A 19762-nucleotide genomic window follows, 5' to 3' on the forward strand; every position below is an offset into this window, starting at 1 on the left:
GGTTAATAATCTCAATGCAATATAAAACAAAAATCAATAGAAAAAAACATCTAACTATTGATCTACATACTCATTTTTGACACATCAATTCTATGTAGATTTTTAATGAAATACTACAAATGTCAAAAATCTTCTAAAATTGGACATCGTTATACACTCATATCTCATAAACGATAAAGCCAACAAAAATTATTGTCATATTCGAATTCAATGGGTCAAACTTAAGTAAATATTGATCAGTTTCCGCTCCAGCAAACTTAAAGGTCTGTAAACTAGTGAGGTTTGAACTAGGGATCCCAAATATTCGTCGAATTCAACTATTCGAATATCGAATAGTAAATCAAGAGCTATTCGAATATATTCGAAAATTTAGAAAAATGGTAATTACATATGTACATATGTATGTACCAAGCATAAATTTGAATGAATCTTGAATGAATCGTCTTATCATTGTTGCCATTGAATTCCACCTCGTTTTTACAGCCAATAATAATTTCAATTTTTATTTTCTTTTTTCATTATGATTTCTTTTAAAAATGTACAATATATCACCGGTGACTTCTTAAATATTCCTATTATTTTTCTGATGTTTTCTAAAATTTCGTAGAGATCATAATCGATCGAAAAGTGATTTTCTTCAAACATTTCCGTATTTAATGAATAAAAATCCGCTTCTTCACATGTAGACATTTCTTCTTCTTTATCTTCATAATCGTCGGCTTCTTCGTCATCACTCTTTTCATGTTGATTTTGTGTATTTAGTTTATAAAAAAAATTATACACAAATAATATTCGAATAACGAATGGCTAATAATTCGAATATAGGACACGTTCATGTTTTATTAATTTTTCCAATGTTTGCCGCCCCTGAAATCTGCCGCTCTGGGAAAATGCACGGATTGCACGCCCACCCACCCACCCCACCCCCCCCCCTCCCTATATAGATCTGTGCCCGCATATGTGTACCGAAATATACAACATATACGTATGTAGTCTGTAACATGTGTATAGTTTGAATCGAATACGCTACCGGTCGGTTGTTCGCGTACGCTTTTGCAAACGTGCTTTTGTGGCTAATTGCAAAACGCGCTAATCGGCGTGGCCATCGACAATGATTGTCGAACGATGTTTGTCGTCTGCACAACACATGAACACAAGTTGCAAATTAGCCCAGTTAGAGACACTCCATTGATTTCCTTTCGGAAATAATTATCGTTGAGGCTTTTGTGCGAGTAGTCGCGGCTCTTCAATGCCACGCCACGGCTTTTGTTGGTGTACGCACGTACACGTATGTACGCCGACATCAAAAGAACACAACGTGAAAGAACACAACTTCATATTGAAACGCCACGCAGAAAAACTAATGTTTGCCTAATGTCGAGATGTTTCTTTTTAGACGTCTGAGTACGTACAGACATATGTATGCATCGAGGTCGCTGCAGCGCTATTGGAAAATTGCGTGTTGCGCGCACACTATACATACATAAATTACATATATAAATTAACCAGCAGCGTGGTCTAGTGGTGAGTGTTGCATTATTTCGTGCGAAGTGTCGTGGGTTCGATTCCCACTAGAGTCTCGTTGTTGGCCAGACCCTGGTTTGTCGAGGTCGATCGTTTCTTATCAGAATTTGCCAAATTTTTCATTGAAACGGTTCCTGTAAAAATTGGCTTTTCCTCTCCAATTTTCTATTGCAAACCTCGAGTTATTGTTATATCTCAGGTTTCGCCAGATTTCTCTCCGTAGATGTCTCTGTGGATGTTTATTGAATGTAAAAATCGTATTGTTACATGAAAAATGTTATTGATCGTATTGTGCATACGATGTTTGTAATATCTGACCATAGATGTCAGGAATTTTTTCGATTTACATGTGTATGTATGTAATAACTATGTATTTAATATATGTAATATATAATTTTCTCGAGTCATAATCTGTTAAGCACACTTGCCGCTTTGGAGCAATCATGCGAGTGTGCATGATTAATTGAAAAAAAAATCTTTGGATTTTAGACTTGTACATCGTAGCTGAAACGGATTAAATCTCAAATTTAACTGATTATCTTGAGTATATAAATTTTTATCGATACGCAATTCGGAAAACCAAAAAATTAATTGTTTTAATTAATCCAGTTCTCATCACTTTTTACTTCGATAAAAAAGTTATTCATTTAAATTTATTTCAAATATCAAAGCTTTAACTGATGGTGCTTCATCTCTAAACTAACATGGCAATAAGAAATAAGATATAGAGTAAAAAAGATAATGTTATAGGCGTTTAAACAATTAAAATCTGGTAAAACGAGTGGGGGACGGAAAGTCAAACATGCATGGGTATGTTTGACTTTCACCCTAGCGCAATCGAGAGCTGTCATCGAGTCGAGATTTTTTGAATTTTTAATTATGTTAATTACGATCGGTGGCATAGTAGAAATCTGTCATCGTACCCAAGGGAACTTTAAATAAAAAAAATCAGTAATTTTTAACAATGCCCTGTCATCCTGTGCCTCCAACCAAACGATTTATCTCGACAATTTTTTTTTATATATATAATAAATATTAAAATATTCACCTATTGATGTTTATTTGGTTGATTATGATAAGTTTTGGCTGATAAACGAGCATTCAAAGTCGCCGTTTTGTTCGCTTACTTCATAATTAAGTTTACGAGCAGTCACATAAGAGCCCGGTCACACCGGGAGACTTTGTTACCCAAGCGAAGGTGCTTATGGTCACTCTTTTCACCATATTTCAAAAATTTCAATCCGAAATCTACACACATCGAAAGTTAGCCGAAATAGTTTAGCCTGCCCTCTCTCTCAGCTCTATTTTTATTTCTTGCAATTGTTTATATTATAATTAAATAGACGTGTCTTATTTTTTTTTACATTAAATTTTAAACATACAGATATTATAATATAATATTATTTTGTTACAGGCGGTTGAGATGCTAGCTATGATTTCCAGCGAGGATATTATCACATTTTCGTGTAAGTAATACATATCTTCGAGTTTTGATATATACACACACGTCTTAACATATCGAAGGTTTTCCACGTATATATATATATATATATATATATATATATATATATATATATATATATATATATATATATATATATATATATATATATATATATATATATATATATATATATATATATATATTTACTATATATCAACTACTTATGTATCTTCTTTCGATATGCTGAAACTTTTTACATCCGTTAATAAAATTGAAGCATCGGTAAAAACATTGTTATGTATCAAAAAATTTTAAATCGAGTCATCTGTTGATTTATTTTCCTTGCGATAAGAAATATCAAATTTGGTCCTTTTTCCAACCTTCTGCGACAAATACTGTTGCAGATACACACATACATATCTCACTTCGAATAACAATGAGTTCGTATCAAAATACACGAGATCTACGTATATATTTCAAATTCTACAAACGCACAATATTCAAAATTAGAATCTATTGAGATGTCAAAGGGGGTGGTATCAAAAACATCCCCCCATCTACTAATGTATCATTAGGTAGTACGTCTTTGTCTATGTCAATAAGTCTATGATCTAACTATTGTCAATAAGTACAAAGGTTTCAAGAGATTTTGTAATATTAGAAGTCCCTCATTAACGTTAACAATGTACATATGCTCCAAGATTGGGCAGTAAGAATCAATTAGAAATATGAACCGTATAGAAAGGTCTTAGATGATATCAAAAGAAAAACTAAGATAGATAAAAGAAAAGTCCCTGAAAAGAGCGTGCTAACAATGGGTTACATTCACGTAATATTATATGTATCTCGCACACAATTAAAACAAGTTCTTTTATATAAAGGTACTTTTATGCTTTACTTTAATTTTAACTTCAATTTTTGATGCATCAATTCCTCAATACGTACACAAAATCAACGAAAAACACGCATTCATCAAATTCAATCGATTACATGCATTATATATATATGTATATTGTGTTTGACTGACTCAGCTCCTAACAAGGATCCGATGAGGGAGCCAGGGCAGATAGAACAACTCATCGTGCAGCACCCCGAGACCGACCAGATGCTGCTGGACACACTGGACTGCTCCGTGGACCATCCAGTGCACGTCGGAAGATTCCTCACTCTGAACAAGAGGAGGAAGGAACGTCTCCGGACAAAGACTCTTCGCCAAGATGTCGCTTTGCTTGATGATTTTCATAATGGACAAGTCAAGGTATCCAACATACTTTCGATCAAAAACATAGCATGCGTTTTCCCCGTTAATCGGCTAAATCCAAGCTCCGTCGTCCATCTCACGTACGTACGAACAGTCGGTTATGTGATCAAATCCCTCTGATCACTGTCACGATGCGTTTTCATAAATCGACCCAACTCCAAACACGCATAAACTATGTATGTATGTATTTACAAATTGCACACTTCTGTCAATAACGACGACCGTACGTGCTCAGAGCTCGTTCGGGGTACAATCGGCATTACTGAGATTATGCACCATTGCATGTGTCGCACGAAATCAAATAATTGTTCAAGGGTGATTTAAATACTGTTGCTCAGTTGGGTCACGTTCCTTGAATTACAGTATTACCCAATATTATACCCGCTTAAATACCAAACAGCGTAATCTTTTCCAAACTACATACATACATATAAAACAATTTGTTGTTTTGTCTGTAGAAAATTTTGTCTATAAAATGAACGCCTATCCCTCGCTTTACGAAAGGAATCCATCCATCGGTATCTCGAACGATTTTGTTTGAGAGCTCCTTCCAAAATGTTTCTCTCTTAGGGTTTCAATTAGTCTTTTTGCCTTTTCTTGGAATATATGTATATATATTCCAACAACTACATACATACTGCTTATTTGGTAAAAGTCGGAATTCTCGACAGGGGATACCCTTTATGATCGGTTGCCCTTTGCGAGTACTCTAGTATTGCCGTGCCCTGAATTAACTCGACTTTTACCTGATGAAATACTGCCTGGTTCGCATATAATTTCGGACGGTTGGGTAGCGTACGGAAATATTCCACATAATGTGAATGAAATATACACGCATTCGTTTGTGGTTCAATACAAATCCATGTAAATTTGAATCAAAACGGGCACGCGTTGTGCCAAATTGACGCTTTATCTTTCTTTTCACACGCATCCACATATTTTGCGTATGTATTTCACTATCATTTGGATACACGAAATTATAACCACTTTTACCGAAATTCGGAATATTTCCGTACGCTGCCCAACCGTCTAAAATCATATGCGAACCAGGCAGTATATGTCGGAGTATTTCATCTGGTAAAAGTCGAGTTAATTCAGAGCACGGCAATACTTAGAGAACTCGCAGAGAGCAACCAATGACAGGAAGGAGCAGGTCGACCGAGCCTAGAGGGTTCGCCCTGTCGAGAATTCCGACTTTACCGTTTATTTATTTTATTATTTTGATTATTATCAACAGGAGCTCTTCTATTTTTATCGATCAAATTACTTTTAAAAAGGTGCCAAACCCATTAATTTTATCCTCGTATATCAAATTTTAAAATACAACTTTTAAAATTTCATTCTAACGAAATTCCGCTAAAAAAAAAGCTACGAAAAGCGAGAGTTTTTTTCTGATTAGTTAGTTAGTTAGAAAAAAAATCATCCAACATATACAATATACGTATGTAGTATACTAAAGAAGACGTTAAACGGTGCAATAAGTAGAGGTAGGATATTCACAGTGCTATCCATTGTTCCATTGTTGTAAATCCTTTGTAAAAAAGGTTCGGCAAACCTTTAACAATGCATTTACAACCTTTGAACAATACGCGGCACCTTCTGGGTCCGGTGACTAGTAATAAGTGGTGACCAGTCAAAAGCGCCCCGACGTAATCGTACCGTCAAAACCGCAGGAGACAAAACCACACTAGAAAATATGAAAAAATTCAAATATCAATTTCGACTTCGTTTTCAACTTCGATTTCTTCGACTGAGACATTCCGCTTTCACTTTTAAAATTCGGTTTATGTAAATAAATTTATACATAGAAATCGAAATGGATATTTTAATTTTTCTATATGTGGTTTTCTCGCCGAGCGCTTTTTGTTGGGGTGGTTTTGTTAGCGTGCGGCTTTGACCCCTCGCGGTTATGTCGGGGCGGTTACGTCGAGGCGCTTTTGTCTCTCGCGCTGATACCGTAATAAATATAGAAAATATTCTAAAATATATCAGTTGTTTATGTACGTATATTATATTCCATTAACAATTGTGTATCTGTGTAATATAACGATCACAGCTTCTGTCTGTCGACACAACACCTTTTTTTTCATTCATTCATTTATCAATATTTTGGTGACTTTGAACAAACATCATTACAGTGAGGATAAAACAAGCGATCCTTTAATGTTCAAAATTTAAAATAATCAAATGGTAATCGCCGTAGCACATGTACAATATACATTTCGGTATCTACATACGTGTGTACTGCATGTACATATGTACATACGTATGTGCTTTTTGAATCTTTGATAATGAAAGCACTAAAAAATCCATATCGTAACGTCATTTACTGCATTTTCAGGCTCAGGAAAAGCTACAGGAGAGGTTCAAGAGTCAATGTACTTACTATCGTTCTCAAGATTAATTGTTGTCAAATTTAGGAACGTAACATTATAAACAGCGGAACAGCGTAGCTCTTTTGTCAGAGTGTCGGAACGTTCTTACTGAATTTGCATATGTGAGAAACAGCGTGACCGGTCCCATGGAAATATTATTTATTATTATTATAAATACAAATGTACACTTTTTAAGAATTTGCTCTTCCTCTTTTTTTTTACTTCTAACATTCCATCTAACCGTTCACATCCCATCCCCTCCTCTCTGTAATGAGGAGATGAGTTAGTATTATGCGACATATGCGAGTTGCTTTGTAAATGAATACTTACTTACATATGTATGTGTCCTATATTATTCTATATCTAAATGCAATTTCTTATTTTGCGACATGTGCCAGTTGCGTTCGGGATATTTTTCGATGTTTGATTTGCAAAGCGCGCGCTTGCGACCTGTATTATTGATTTATTATTGTTTTTCCACATACACATTTCCATTTATTGAATCACTTGAATTTCAGTGCATCCTTGAGCAATCTGTACAATGGCGCTTCAACGCCTTCACCTTAGAAAACGTCAGTGGCGGTAAGAAAAAAAAATTAATTGCTTATGTACATTCATAGATAATTAAAATTGGCTAAATTAGTGTATTATTTTATATAATAAGTACATATAAGTAGTAAATCTTTCTCTATTTTTATTTCTTGTCATGAATTGCCCTCTAATTAAATATAATTAATTGGTTTATAAAACATCGCTTTTTAATTAATAAGTAAAAGTCATTATTAAATTCATGAGATCAAAAATTAAATCACGATATTAACCGATATTTTTGAAGGAACGAAATTGAAATAAATCGAAATTCGGTTTGAAATTGCCAGATCGGAAAAGAATACTCAAACTATTTAATCATTCCTATTTATGTACTTACGTAAGTGTAACGTGAGCATTTTCTGCAATTTAATTTTTATTCAGCCCAAAGAATCAATATCAATTGGAAAATAAATTTTGATTTTTATTAAAAAAAATTCGAATGTGACCAACCCATGACTTTATCTATGTATTTAAAGAATATAAGAAGTATACAAAAACAAAATTCGACAATGACGCACACATACCGGCTATGAGAGCATTTTCGATACAAGCTTGAGTGCTAATGTAGGTAAACTAGCACGAGACCAGTTCTACTTCCGGTTGTTGGATTTTGTTCAAATTTTTTTTATTAATTTATATCACTATAAATATTATAATCATAAAAATAGAAATGGTTTAAAAGGTCGAAATAAAATAATGAAATATTGTTTTAACAAAAATTTATACTTATACGAATACGAATTCTAATCGAAACCTTATCAGTTTGCTCTACATAAAGAATACAAATATAAATTTTCAGCCCCATACCATTAGTAGTGTGGAAAAAATCCCACTGCCGGTTTATTTAATTGAATGATTGATTGGTATAAGGTATGTATACACAGGAACACATTTAAAGGGTCGAAAAAATATAAACATAACCTTTGGGAAATGGGCCGGTTCGGAATATCAAAATGTTTGAGGGGCGGGATAAAATAAATCTTATTGTAATCCAGTTTGAACAAATAAACGATCAACTCGATAAACAATTTAGAAAGTGGTAACAAGCTTCAGTTTGATTAAATACACAAACACCCATACTAACACACAAATTTTTCTAGACCATGAGAATGTGATCAGTAGAGGTAGGACCGGAAGCGTGCCGTTTATTGTTCAATTGTTGTAAATCCTTTGTAAAAAAGGTTCGGCAAACCTTTAACAATGCATTTGAACAATATACAGCCCCCTCAGGGTCCGGGCTTTAGTGATCAGTGATCGATTCTGAGTTCGAATCTGTCAAAATCTCGAGTTCGAATTCACGCATGATTACAAAACCTCATCTTTTGTTACTACGTACATAGATAAAGTATAAATTAAACCAGTTCATGACAATGAAATATGTATTTTTTTATTCTAATCTGTATCGATTAGTATCCTAATAATATTAAATTAATTTTAAGTAAGAAATTTCACCGTAAAAATTTTTTTAAATTCCGCTTTTAAACTCAAAACATAAAGTGAGAGTTCGATAATTGACTTTTAATTTTGATTTTAGGACGGTGCATCACATCATTATGTTTGCACTTATTTCGTTACTATGGTTTGCTGAACCATTTTCAACTTGACGTTACAAGTGTATGGAAACTCTTCATGTTAATCGAAGAAGGCTACCATAGTGCGAATCCTTACCATAATTCAATTCACGCCGCTGACGTTACCCAAGCAATGCATTGCTTCCTTCAGCAAAAGAAGGTTAGTACAATTTTATTTATTTCCTTTTTTTAATTGCTCACACGATCACTATATATTTCTCAATATGAATATATGTATGTACATAAATGTACTGTTGTTAACTTTGATTCAATCTTCAGATACGAGATCATCTGGAGCCCATTGAAATAATGGCATCTTTGATCGGTGCTGTAGCTCATGACATGGAGCATCCCGGTGTCAACCAGTCATTTATGATTTCTACATCCAATCACTTATCTGCATTATATAATGTGAGTCAATTTGATTTCATTAAAATTTTGAATGTTTTTCTTGTGACTTTATTTTTAACAGCATCTATTTCCCATAGAATACATCCGTACTAGAAAATCACCACTGGCGCTCTGGCATAGGATGCGTTATTGAGAGCGGAATCGCTGCACAAATGGCCAACTTATGGCCTCGGCTTAGAGACCAAATCAATTCTCTGATATTGGCCACAGATATTACAAGACAACAAGAGTTTTTGGCCCTATTCAAGGTATGGATACTATCGATCGTATGGTTTAGTTATATGTTTGAATTTCCACTTAACGTCCGTCATCTATTTTAGCAATCCGTCGGTACCCCCAGCTTTGATTTGCATAAGCGCGAAGACAGACATTTTGTCTTGCAGATTGCACTGAAATGTGCTGATATATCAAACCCGTGCCGGCCATGGGATTTGAGTCGAAAATGGAGCATGAAAGTGTGCGAAGAATTTTTCCGCCAAGGAGACCATGAACGCAACCTTCAATTGCCTATAACATCAATGTGCGATCGTACTACTACATCAATACCTAAAATTCAAGCAGGTAAAATCTAACTGAAAGCTTTTTTGTAGGGCTTGTATTTACATAATTATGCTAATATAATTTTATTGATCCGTTAATTGATCAAATTTTCAGGGTTCTTAAAATTTGTTGTTACTCCTCTGGTAAGCGAATGGCATAATTTCCTTATGAGTGATCTGACACAAGAAATGATTTATAATCTTGACTTCAATCAAAAGAAGTGGGAGTCTATGGTTGTCCAAGAAAGTATCGAAAGAAAAAGAATTGAAGCAGCAGAGGAGAAATCTTTGGAAGATATGGAAGCAGAATCTGCTGAATTGTCGACACTGCTTCCCAATGCTGAAACTACGACAGCTCCAAGTGTTAACGTCATAAAATGTGAAGATAATCGAGGATATTATGTGCCGTTCGATTTGGAACCCCAAGCACCTATCGATCCCTCGAGAAGAAAAAGCTTTGATATTTCAAAATTATCTACTTTTGATGAAATTGCCACTACCGATGAAGAAAAATTGGGTTTTAAAGATAGCCAATTTCTCTTCTATTCGGCAATTAGTCTCAACCGTACCATCAAAGAACCTAAAGTTAAACGTGTAGTTATCGCTGAGAGTCTCCTACCGCAATTTTCAATTGCATCAATAACAAACACGAATGAGAGAAGTCGTATTAGTCTTGTTTTGAATGAAAACGAACCAATTACGCTGATTCGTCAGCAACCACGTCCACCCGTTCGAGAGACTTCTACCTTATCAACGTATAACAATTTCGGTGATTCTTTAAATTCCGGTAGTATTTCTTCATTTTTGTATTCATCTGAAAACACAGAACTTCAAGTGACACTATCTCAATCATTGGATATGAGAGGTCCATCTATGGGCGCCCCTTGTCTTGCTGGCGTAGACTCATTCCAAGAACATGATGAGGATGATTGGCAAAATTTTGACTACACTGATATCGCTAGCGAGTGGACCGAAAATTCTGACAGTACTTATATCGAATTTGGAAAAGAAAAAGGCGATTCACTGATTGGCACACTTCACTTGAATCGTAGAAGTTCAGCTCCATCGACAAGTAATGCAAGTGAAATTCCTAGACTGGCTATGAGGCGCTGTTCTGCACCTGTCGAATCCCATGGTATTTATGACCCTAAAAGACTAATGTTTTCCTTTATTTCTAAACACATATAACTGATACCCCATTTATCATTAAGATACCAGTGACTATTAAGTTATTTTTTAATTAGGTTATTTCTCTAAAGAAACTTCTATGTTTTAATTACTTTATCAAACCATTAAGCCGTTTAAATTTATTGCAATTTTTAAATTAAAATATAAAATTTAATACAAGTTTAGAATTGAGACTAATGATTTTTAATGATGAAATTATAATTTTTTAAAAATTCTATTGCATTGAAATCTATAATTAAAAACAAAACATACTTATTACAATGGCAGTGTCATTATACAGTACTTAAACAATTACATTAAAATAGCTCGGTTATATTTGAATATTTTTTTATAAAATATAAATAACTCTTTTTAGTTAAAAACTCATATAAAATATCATAATATGTATTTTTAAAGTCATTCTATCTTTGGAAAGTTTTAATTTTTCTTGTACCTTCTAAATCCCATCCTAACACAATACTGTAAATATACGAGTATTATATTAAGATTAAAGTACAAATTATTTCCAGTGGTACTTTAATCAGGGGAGGAATAACTAAATATATTTAATATAAACAATAAAATCAGTAGACACTTATAAATCTTCTCATTTTTACTTACTTTGATTTTTTAAACTCTCATGAACTGGGCTGTGGTGGTGTTAACATTCTAAAACATTGAGCAACTTCCAACTGATTTTTCATTTCTCAAATTACATTTTAAAATTACTTTTGAGTTCTCAATAATTTGAAAACAAAAACCTCGAAATTGCATCCACTGGAATAATTGTTGCATCTTTGAAAATTCACTAATTCATTTGGTTGTGGCTTTCGATAATGTAATAGGAGAAATATAAATGTTTTTAACAAAAAATAATGTACCGTTTTACATATACATACATTACATATGAAAGTGATTATAATATTGCTAATTAAAAACATTTTTTTTTTGCAAATTGCTATCACTTTGATTGACATACATACGTACCTACTAATTTAAAAAGTTAAATAATCAAGGGACTATGAAAATATTCAATAGGTTGAAATTTAAAAAAAAAACTTGCCAATCATCATTGTTCCATTGAATGAAATTTTAAAATGCAAAACTTAATATGCAATTATCGTATAATTTTCGCGAGATACTGTTTTTTTTTCCATTTTCCTCTTTTCATATCATATTCACTACTTCGGATACAATTATTTCATAGAGACATATGTACATAAAATGTATAGAGAAATATTTAGAAAACTCTGGGTATATTTGATCCGCATGATAAATAATTGGTGATTGGTATAATATAAATATAACACAAACACCCAAAATGTAATTTGGTGTGCAACAAATTTTCTCTAAATATAATGCTGTCCTTATCCACAACAAAGGGAGTATATATTTGGACTTTAATTCGGCTACTTAACACTTACAATTAGATACTGTTCACCTTAACTTTATTTCGAATAATTTTTACTTTAAAATAAACATTTGGTAAGGCTCGGTGATTATTGCGCACAAAACGATCTCGCACACGTCACTAAAATCTCGCTCACGGAACATCTGGCACCCGAAAACTCCATCCATCGAGAGCTACGCACGCGTACTATCATACTAACGAAAACTAGATTGCCAGATATTCCATATTTGCGATTTTCGTACGCTCTTTATTAACTTACAAATAAATATTATTCGCTTGGTACATAATTTCCAATACCAATAAGCTAAATGTCATGCATTTGAATTTAGAAAATTGAAATTGAATTTATATATATATATATATATATATATATATATATATATATATATATATATATATATATATATATATATACATATATATATATATATATATATATATATATATATATATATATATATATATATATATATATATATATATATATATATATAAATATGTATATATACATATGTACATACCAGGTCACTAATGAACAAGATAACGTTCAGTTTGACGGTTATGGACACAAAAGGAGATTATGGACACAAAAGAAGGTTATGGACACAAACGTACTTTATTGGAGATATAACGTTGCCAGTAAAAAAAATACCGTGTAATTTAGTAATTTCAAAGTGGAAATAAATAAATTCCAGTGATAATAATTTTTCTCATGTGCAATATATTAATGAAATATTTTTTTTAATATTGAATACATTTAATTAAAGTTGAATTATTCTATTATTCGTGCGATTAGTTATGAGTGAACATTATTTTTATGAAAGTGAATATGACCAAAATTAAAATTCAATAATTGACACCCAAAAAAATGGTATTTATTAACTTTTTATTGTTTTTCGCTGGCTTAGCATTTTTCTTACTATTATAATTTAATAATTATTTTTTTTTTTATTTCTTAACTTTCTGAACTTTTTTATTTTTTCTCATATTAAAAATTTCGTTAATCTCATTCCATTAATTTATGTATGACATAAATATGTACATACATATATATATATATATATATATATATATATATATATATATATATATATATATATATATATATATATATATATATATATATATGTATGTATGGACTATTGGAATAATGTTAATACATATGTGTTTTTAAATCAATTATGGTATTATGTTTAAAAAACTAAAACAATTATTTTAATTTTTCAACGATGATATAAGAGACGAATGTGCCATTAAGATATTACATTAGATATGATACGTAATAGTTGGTATGTATTGTAGAAATTTATTTTTAATATTCTTAATTTGTGTGTTTATGAAAGTCAATCATATTTGTGTGACCGAAATGTTATTATATTTTATTTATTAAAAATATGTCTGTACATCTCAATTTTTTTCAGTAAATTATTTAAACAATTATTTTATGTTATTTTATTTATATATTTTTTTATATTTCTTTTTTTTACAAAATATTACAGGAAATTTGTTTTTAATGTGGATTGAAATTACCCAGAGTTAAGTTAATGCTTCGAAAATAAGGCGTTCCAACAGAACACTATCATTCATTCATTCATTCATTATATTTCCAACCCTTTATTTTTATTTTATACAATCAAAGAACTTATGATGTGCACTTATTCAACACTCAAATTCTTATCGAAGTGATCATTTTCGTCATCATTCACCTACTGATTTAAGGGGCTTTGCTGTTCAGTAAATTTGAACTTCATTCATTTTCATTCAAAAGCGATTTTTTTTTCATTGAATTCATTATATTTCATATAAATATTTTGTTTTCATGAGAATTGATTTATTTGTAGGTGATTCAATAGAAAAATCCAAGAAAAGGATCTATGAAGATCAAAAAAAATTGTCGAAAAAATGTCACGTATGTAATATGGAGGAAACAGGATCGGATTCGTTCTCTTTAGATTCCAATTTCGTCAGGAAATCATCATTCTCCAAAAATCGTAACAATTTAAAATATATAAATAAGAAAATATCTCTGCAAAGACGACATTCTATTGGTGCTGAGTTGATTCCAAGTGACAGTGATGTCGACGACAATAACAGGCTCCCAAATTGGTCGGTAATGTCCAATCTCAGAAATGTCAGTCATTTAGATATTAGGCATTATGGGTCTCTTCCGTTGGAAGCTCTCACTGAGACTGGTAAGAAACATTATCTCAATTTCTTTTCTTCAATTTTCTCACTAACACTAATAAGTATATATCGTGTATTTTCAGATAAATCAAACTGATCAATTTATAATATGAATGTAACAGAAATCTTATCCCCGCCCTCTGCAAAATTCGGACCTGGACCAACAAGAATATAGAATGATATTGATTATTAATTTATGTATTTTATTACGCTTCGTCTACTCTAAACAGAACAAGCATGAGTTTACTTACTCAACGACTGAAGAATTGATAGTATGTATATTGATTTTATAAAATTTATCTAAAGACAATATTGTTTGTTAACCTTTATGGGATATCTCTACCTATAGATATTAAAATTTTCTTGCCCAATATAGGGTTGAATTACTATTTTAAACCTTAACATATCTGTTTTCGACAGTATAATTATACTGTCTATAAATATGTATAATATTTCAACTGATATAAGAAAGATATTGAATGTAAAAGCTCTCAAATTTTATAGTTACACTTATGAATGTCAGTTGAATTAAATAAATGAAAATATCTATTTATATAATACTTTAAAATAATTGTCATGGCAGCTTTTGTTTGGCATTACTTTTCCCTAACTTTAGGATCCGAATGTTTGGAGTCTGATTATGTATTAAACTATAAAATATTTCGGCATTGTGATATTATTCAAGAAGAAAGGCAAGAATCACCACCAAAATGATTGATTGGAAATGGAAATGTGTCTTGTATAAAGATATTTTTAAATTTTATATTTAATATAAAGAAATGCATGTACCATGAGATTGATAAGATACTTACGAGTGTTTGATTATGGATCCCTTTCAACGATAATATTTCATTACGATCACCAAAAAAGTGATGTATGTAATTCCAAAAAGATGATTTCTTAAAGTAAATACATGTGCACGTACATATTTATGTACGTTTGCAAATTTGGGAATTAAATACTATTTTCTATATACATATTATATATATATATATATATATATATATATATATATATATATATATATATATATATATATATATATATATAATAATATATAATATATATATATATATATATATATATATATATATATATATATATGTATATATATATATATATATACATACATATATATGTATGTACATATATTTTTCTCTAATACAATGTATACTATAATTAAAATGGTGCTTGAAATCTTGATCAGAATATGTTTGAGAAATTGTCAACAATTTATTTTCATAAATGAAAATATAAACATTGTTGTTAATCTGTATTCTTCAAAAAAAATATTTTTTATAAAACCAATTATCTTTTTAAAAAGGCTATTTTTTATGAAGAAGTGGTTTAATTTTAATATGATATATATTAACTGTATATATTTATGTATTTACATGTACATGAATCTAAATATTTATCATGTATTTCTTATGAAACCAAAAACTAAAAAATTTTTAATTATTAAACTGAAATGTTTTAAAATATATGGCTTTATATATATCTATGTGTAGTTTAAAATGTAATTATTTTTCTCATAGTCTTACAAAATGTTATGAAACAATAAAAAATATGTAAGCTAATGAAACAAAATAATATCCCATGGAATGATAATTTTATGTGATTGATAGGGAATAACAGTATTAAGAGGCATATGGGCCAAATCTAAATTTGATATTTTTAAAAATAGTACTAGTACTTATCTTTGGTGTCCAAATATTGAAAAATAAAATTGTTTAAAATTAGCGTTCTCGTGCCACTCAGTTTGACTGATATTTGACTAAGAAGTTACCGTTTGATGTTTGTCGGTACATTTAAAAAAAAAAACATGCACAATTGTTAATTTATCGCCTCAAAAGACAGATATTGTTTTTGTAAAAGTATTTCTTAAGCTTATGCATGCATATTTATGTGCACAAGACTTATGTAAATACGGACAAAAAATTTCATATTCAACTTGAATGGTCATAATGCGACACATCATTTCCAAAGACGAAATGGATTATATAATCTTGGTGATTTTCATATAATTATTTGAGTAATGTAAATAAATAAATAAATATTTTCGCAGAAATTATCTCCCAACAACTAGAAAGCCAAACACTTATGTAATAGTATGACACTCGATGCACATCGATTTCAATTATTTTTTATTGAATCTGCGCCTTATATACATATTTTTGTATATGTATGTAATTATAATCATGGAATGAGTTTCATAATGACTTATTTTCTACATAGCTTATTATAAATCCATATCCTGAATTTGGCTGAATTTTATTTAGTTCCGTTCCATATTTCTAGACATTCATAGAGTTACTTTTTGTGTAATATTAATTATATTTTAACTTTTTTGATTTTATATGCGTTTAAATATAAAAAAAAACATTGGTGGTTTTGTATACAAGTAACTAGCTCTCTAAGTTATAATATATCATTAACCAAACTTATTTGTTTGACAAATAATTTCAACCAAAATTTTTTCGCTTTTTGAACAGAATTTTTAAATTTAGTTATGATTGTTAAGTAAAAAAATTGATTCCGTTTGGTTTATAAATTCCTACTATTGTATTTATTTATAATATTTTATACACCTTTATTTAATGTTGAAGAGTGACCGAAAAATAAATTGTTTATTTGTTCATCTAGTTTCATAATGTTTTTGTTTATTTTTATTTTTACATACAGTATACTTCCGATTATCTGATCTTATGATGGGGAAAGGGGGCATAGATATTATTGAAAAAAAAAACTCGTATAATTCAAACATATTTCATTTAATTCTGTGAATTTTTAAAATATTTTTCTTAACGATTTTCTTGTATTAATTCCAATATTCTTTCAAACCATTATAATTTTTTATGTATTGATATGAATCCGCATTGGTGAATTTACACGAATATGTATGTATGTACTTACATATCAAAATCCCAAAGCACTTATATCATGTTCTACCTGGTTCCCGGAAAAATGCACTGAATAATAGCGCAGTTTTGAGAAATCCTAATTTTCAAAGGCGATCAAGAAGAACTTACGCAATAGAATTCCACAAAAAAGGGTTAGCACCCTCAGGTAACATACAAATACCCCTTGACGCTTTTTGTGGAATTCTATTGCTTGAGTTCTCCGTGAGCATCTTTGAAAGTTCAGATGTCTCGAGAGTGCAATTTTCCAGCCACCGTTCTACATATTATAGTACTACTCAATGTTTTATTCTCAGACATTTTGCTTTATAAATATTATTACATATTTTTCCCCATTCATTTTTCGTTTATTTATTGCCTCTCGGGTTCATTAGAAACCAATAAATGCATTTCTACATCAACGAAAATTCGAACATATGATTTTTTTTCTTCAAAATACGACTTTATTCCTAAATTAATATTTGATCTTCTTGAAATTAGATACAATTTTATTCTGAAAAACCGATTTTATACCAAACAATAATATGATCCAAATGTATTCACTGTTTATTCAAGTTATTGACTTCAAATATATAATTAACCAATTAACTTGATACTAAACTGAAGTTTAATTCCAACGAAATGATTCTGAAATTCAGCATCATTTATCTTTTAGATATTCTGAAAATTAATACTATCTTCTTACGATAATAGCTGTACATATATACAAAAAGACTATTCTCATACATTTATGAGAAGAAAATATGTAGATTTATGACACATTTTCATATTATCTTTAGACCAAGATAAGAGTTATTCCAAACAGTGCCGGCCTTATACCCAATGGCGCCCTCGGTCAATTTTTTCTTAACACCCTTAGAAAAAGATTTCACCTTTAACGCTCTAATCTAAAATTTTGTATGGCTTTTGGCGCTCTAATTTTAAATTTTAGAGCGCCTTTGGCGCATCGTGTGCCGCCCTAACTTATTTGGCACCCTCGGGCGTCGCCCGACCCAGCCCCCCCCTAAAACCGGCACTGATTCCAAATACATTGTAATATCATCATTGTCATTAGCAGCAGTTATAAGAAGACCAGTACAATAATGTTTCACTGATGAAATAATCCCTAAGCCACGGTTTGAATACATTTAAAAGTGTTCACCTATTCAGGTGGTAAATATTTTGATTATATACAGTTGTTCGCTTTCAAAATGCTTTAATTTCATTTCTCATTTGAAAAAATAGTGGATTCATGTAGAAACAATGTGCACCCGGTTAATCGATAGTATACTGTACCTAATTTTCTTCGAAATTTTTTATTTTTTATAATTCTGTCATTCTATTAATATTATATATTTATAAGTGTGTTATAATTCCTAAATACCATAAATCTAATTCACATTAGTGGAGATAAAACACGGATTAATTTACGACACGTACATACGTGTGAGTTGTGTACTAGTCACAATTTCATATTATCGTTACAATATATCATTGAATGAATTAGTTTCCATGCATAATATGAGAGCATCGTGTTGCGTTGACAAGTTACACATTTCACAATCATTGTTATGAAATGAAGATGCAGATAATTAGCAGTTGTCCTCGGGCCAATTAGGCTAAGGCCTATGTTTTAACTTCAAAAGGGTAAATTTACATATTGATAATTATATATTATATACTATGAATGTATATTACGAGTGGCAAATTATTATTATATGATAATTTTGACAAAATGTACTTAATGTTAGCGGGTAATTTAGAACCTTGTTTTAGAATACTCATATCAACTTAACCAATGGACAAATCCAAAACTATTATTGATGTTCCACAATTCAGTTAAGGTTGATTAATTGATGTTTACGTATGTTTAAATATCAATATTTAATCGTGTACTAAGTGTTTACATTCTAATTAGATATGGAGTGACATTTATTAAAATGTATGTCCTTTCTTATGTATGTAGAGAACGACCCAAGTAAAGATTAATGAATTCACTTAATCTTGTGTTAACAATAACTATTACAATATTGAATGGCAGTCTGTTAATGATTTTTGTTCCTAAATAATTTCTTTGTAGTTTGACAACCTTGTCATAGTCACATGTCTCATTATGAATAAGATTACTATATGTATACATACACGTTTTGTATGATTTTAAGAGAATAAAGATCTCAGAAATTGAAAGATTTGTTTAAAGATATTTTATACGTTTCATTATTGTTGTATACTCTTATTAAATATGATACTGTTTTAATGTTATTCAATTACTGTTGTTGCTAATTATAAAATCAGTGTGAAATAGATGTTTAATGTATATGTATTATATTATAAATACTGATATTTTGCCGCGATCCACCATCAACATGGAAAAATGCAGTCAA

General features: G+C 30.6%; 1 protein-coding gene across 1 annotated transcript in view; it reads left to right on the plus strand.

The window, feature by feature from the left end:
* The window catches only part of LOC143922314 (uncharacterized), a 56232-nt gene extending 41579 nt beyond the window's left edge, over positions 1–14653 (plus strand). The window contains exons 2-11 of the mRNA XM_077445539.1: positions 2939–2990; positions 4000–4226; positions 7123–7186; positions 8730–8926; positions 9046–9177; positions 9255–9425; positions 9498–9738; positions 9832–10851; positions 14136–14486; positions 14601–14653. Of these exons, the coding sequence (XP_077301665.1) occupies positions 2939–2990; positions 4000–4226; positions 7123–7186; positions 8730–8926; positions 9046–9177; positions 9255–9425; positions 9498–9738; positions 9832–10851; positions 14136–14486; positions 14601–14653 (2508 nt within the window). The remainder of the gene's footprint in view (positions 1–2938; positions 2991–3999; positions 4227–7122; positions 7187–8729; positions 8927–9045; positions 9178–9254; positions 9426–9497; positions 9739–9831; positions 10852–14135; positions 14487–14600) is intronic.
* The last annotated feature ends 5109 nt before the right edge of the window (positions 14654–19762 follow it).

The sequence above is a fragment of the Arctopsyche grandis genome, chromosome 2 (assembly GCF_051622035.1).
Source record: "Arctopsyche grandis isolate Sample6627 chromosome 2, ASM5162203v2, whole genome shotgun sequence".
Taxonomy (NCBI): Eukaryota; Metazoa; Arthropoda; class Insecta; order Trichoptera; family Hydropsychidae; genus Arctopsyche; species Arctopsyche grandis.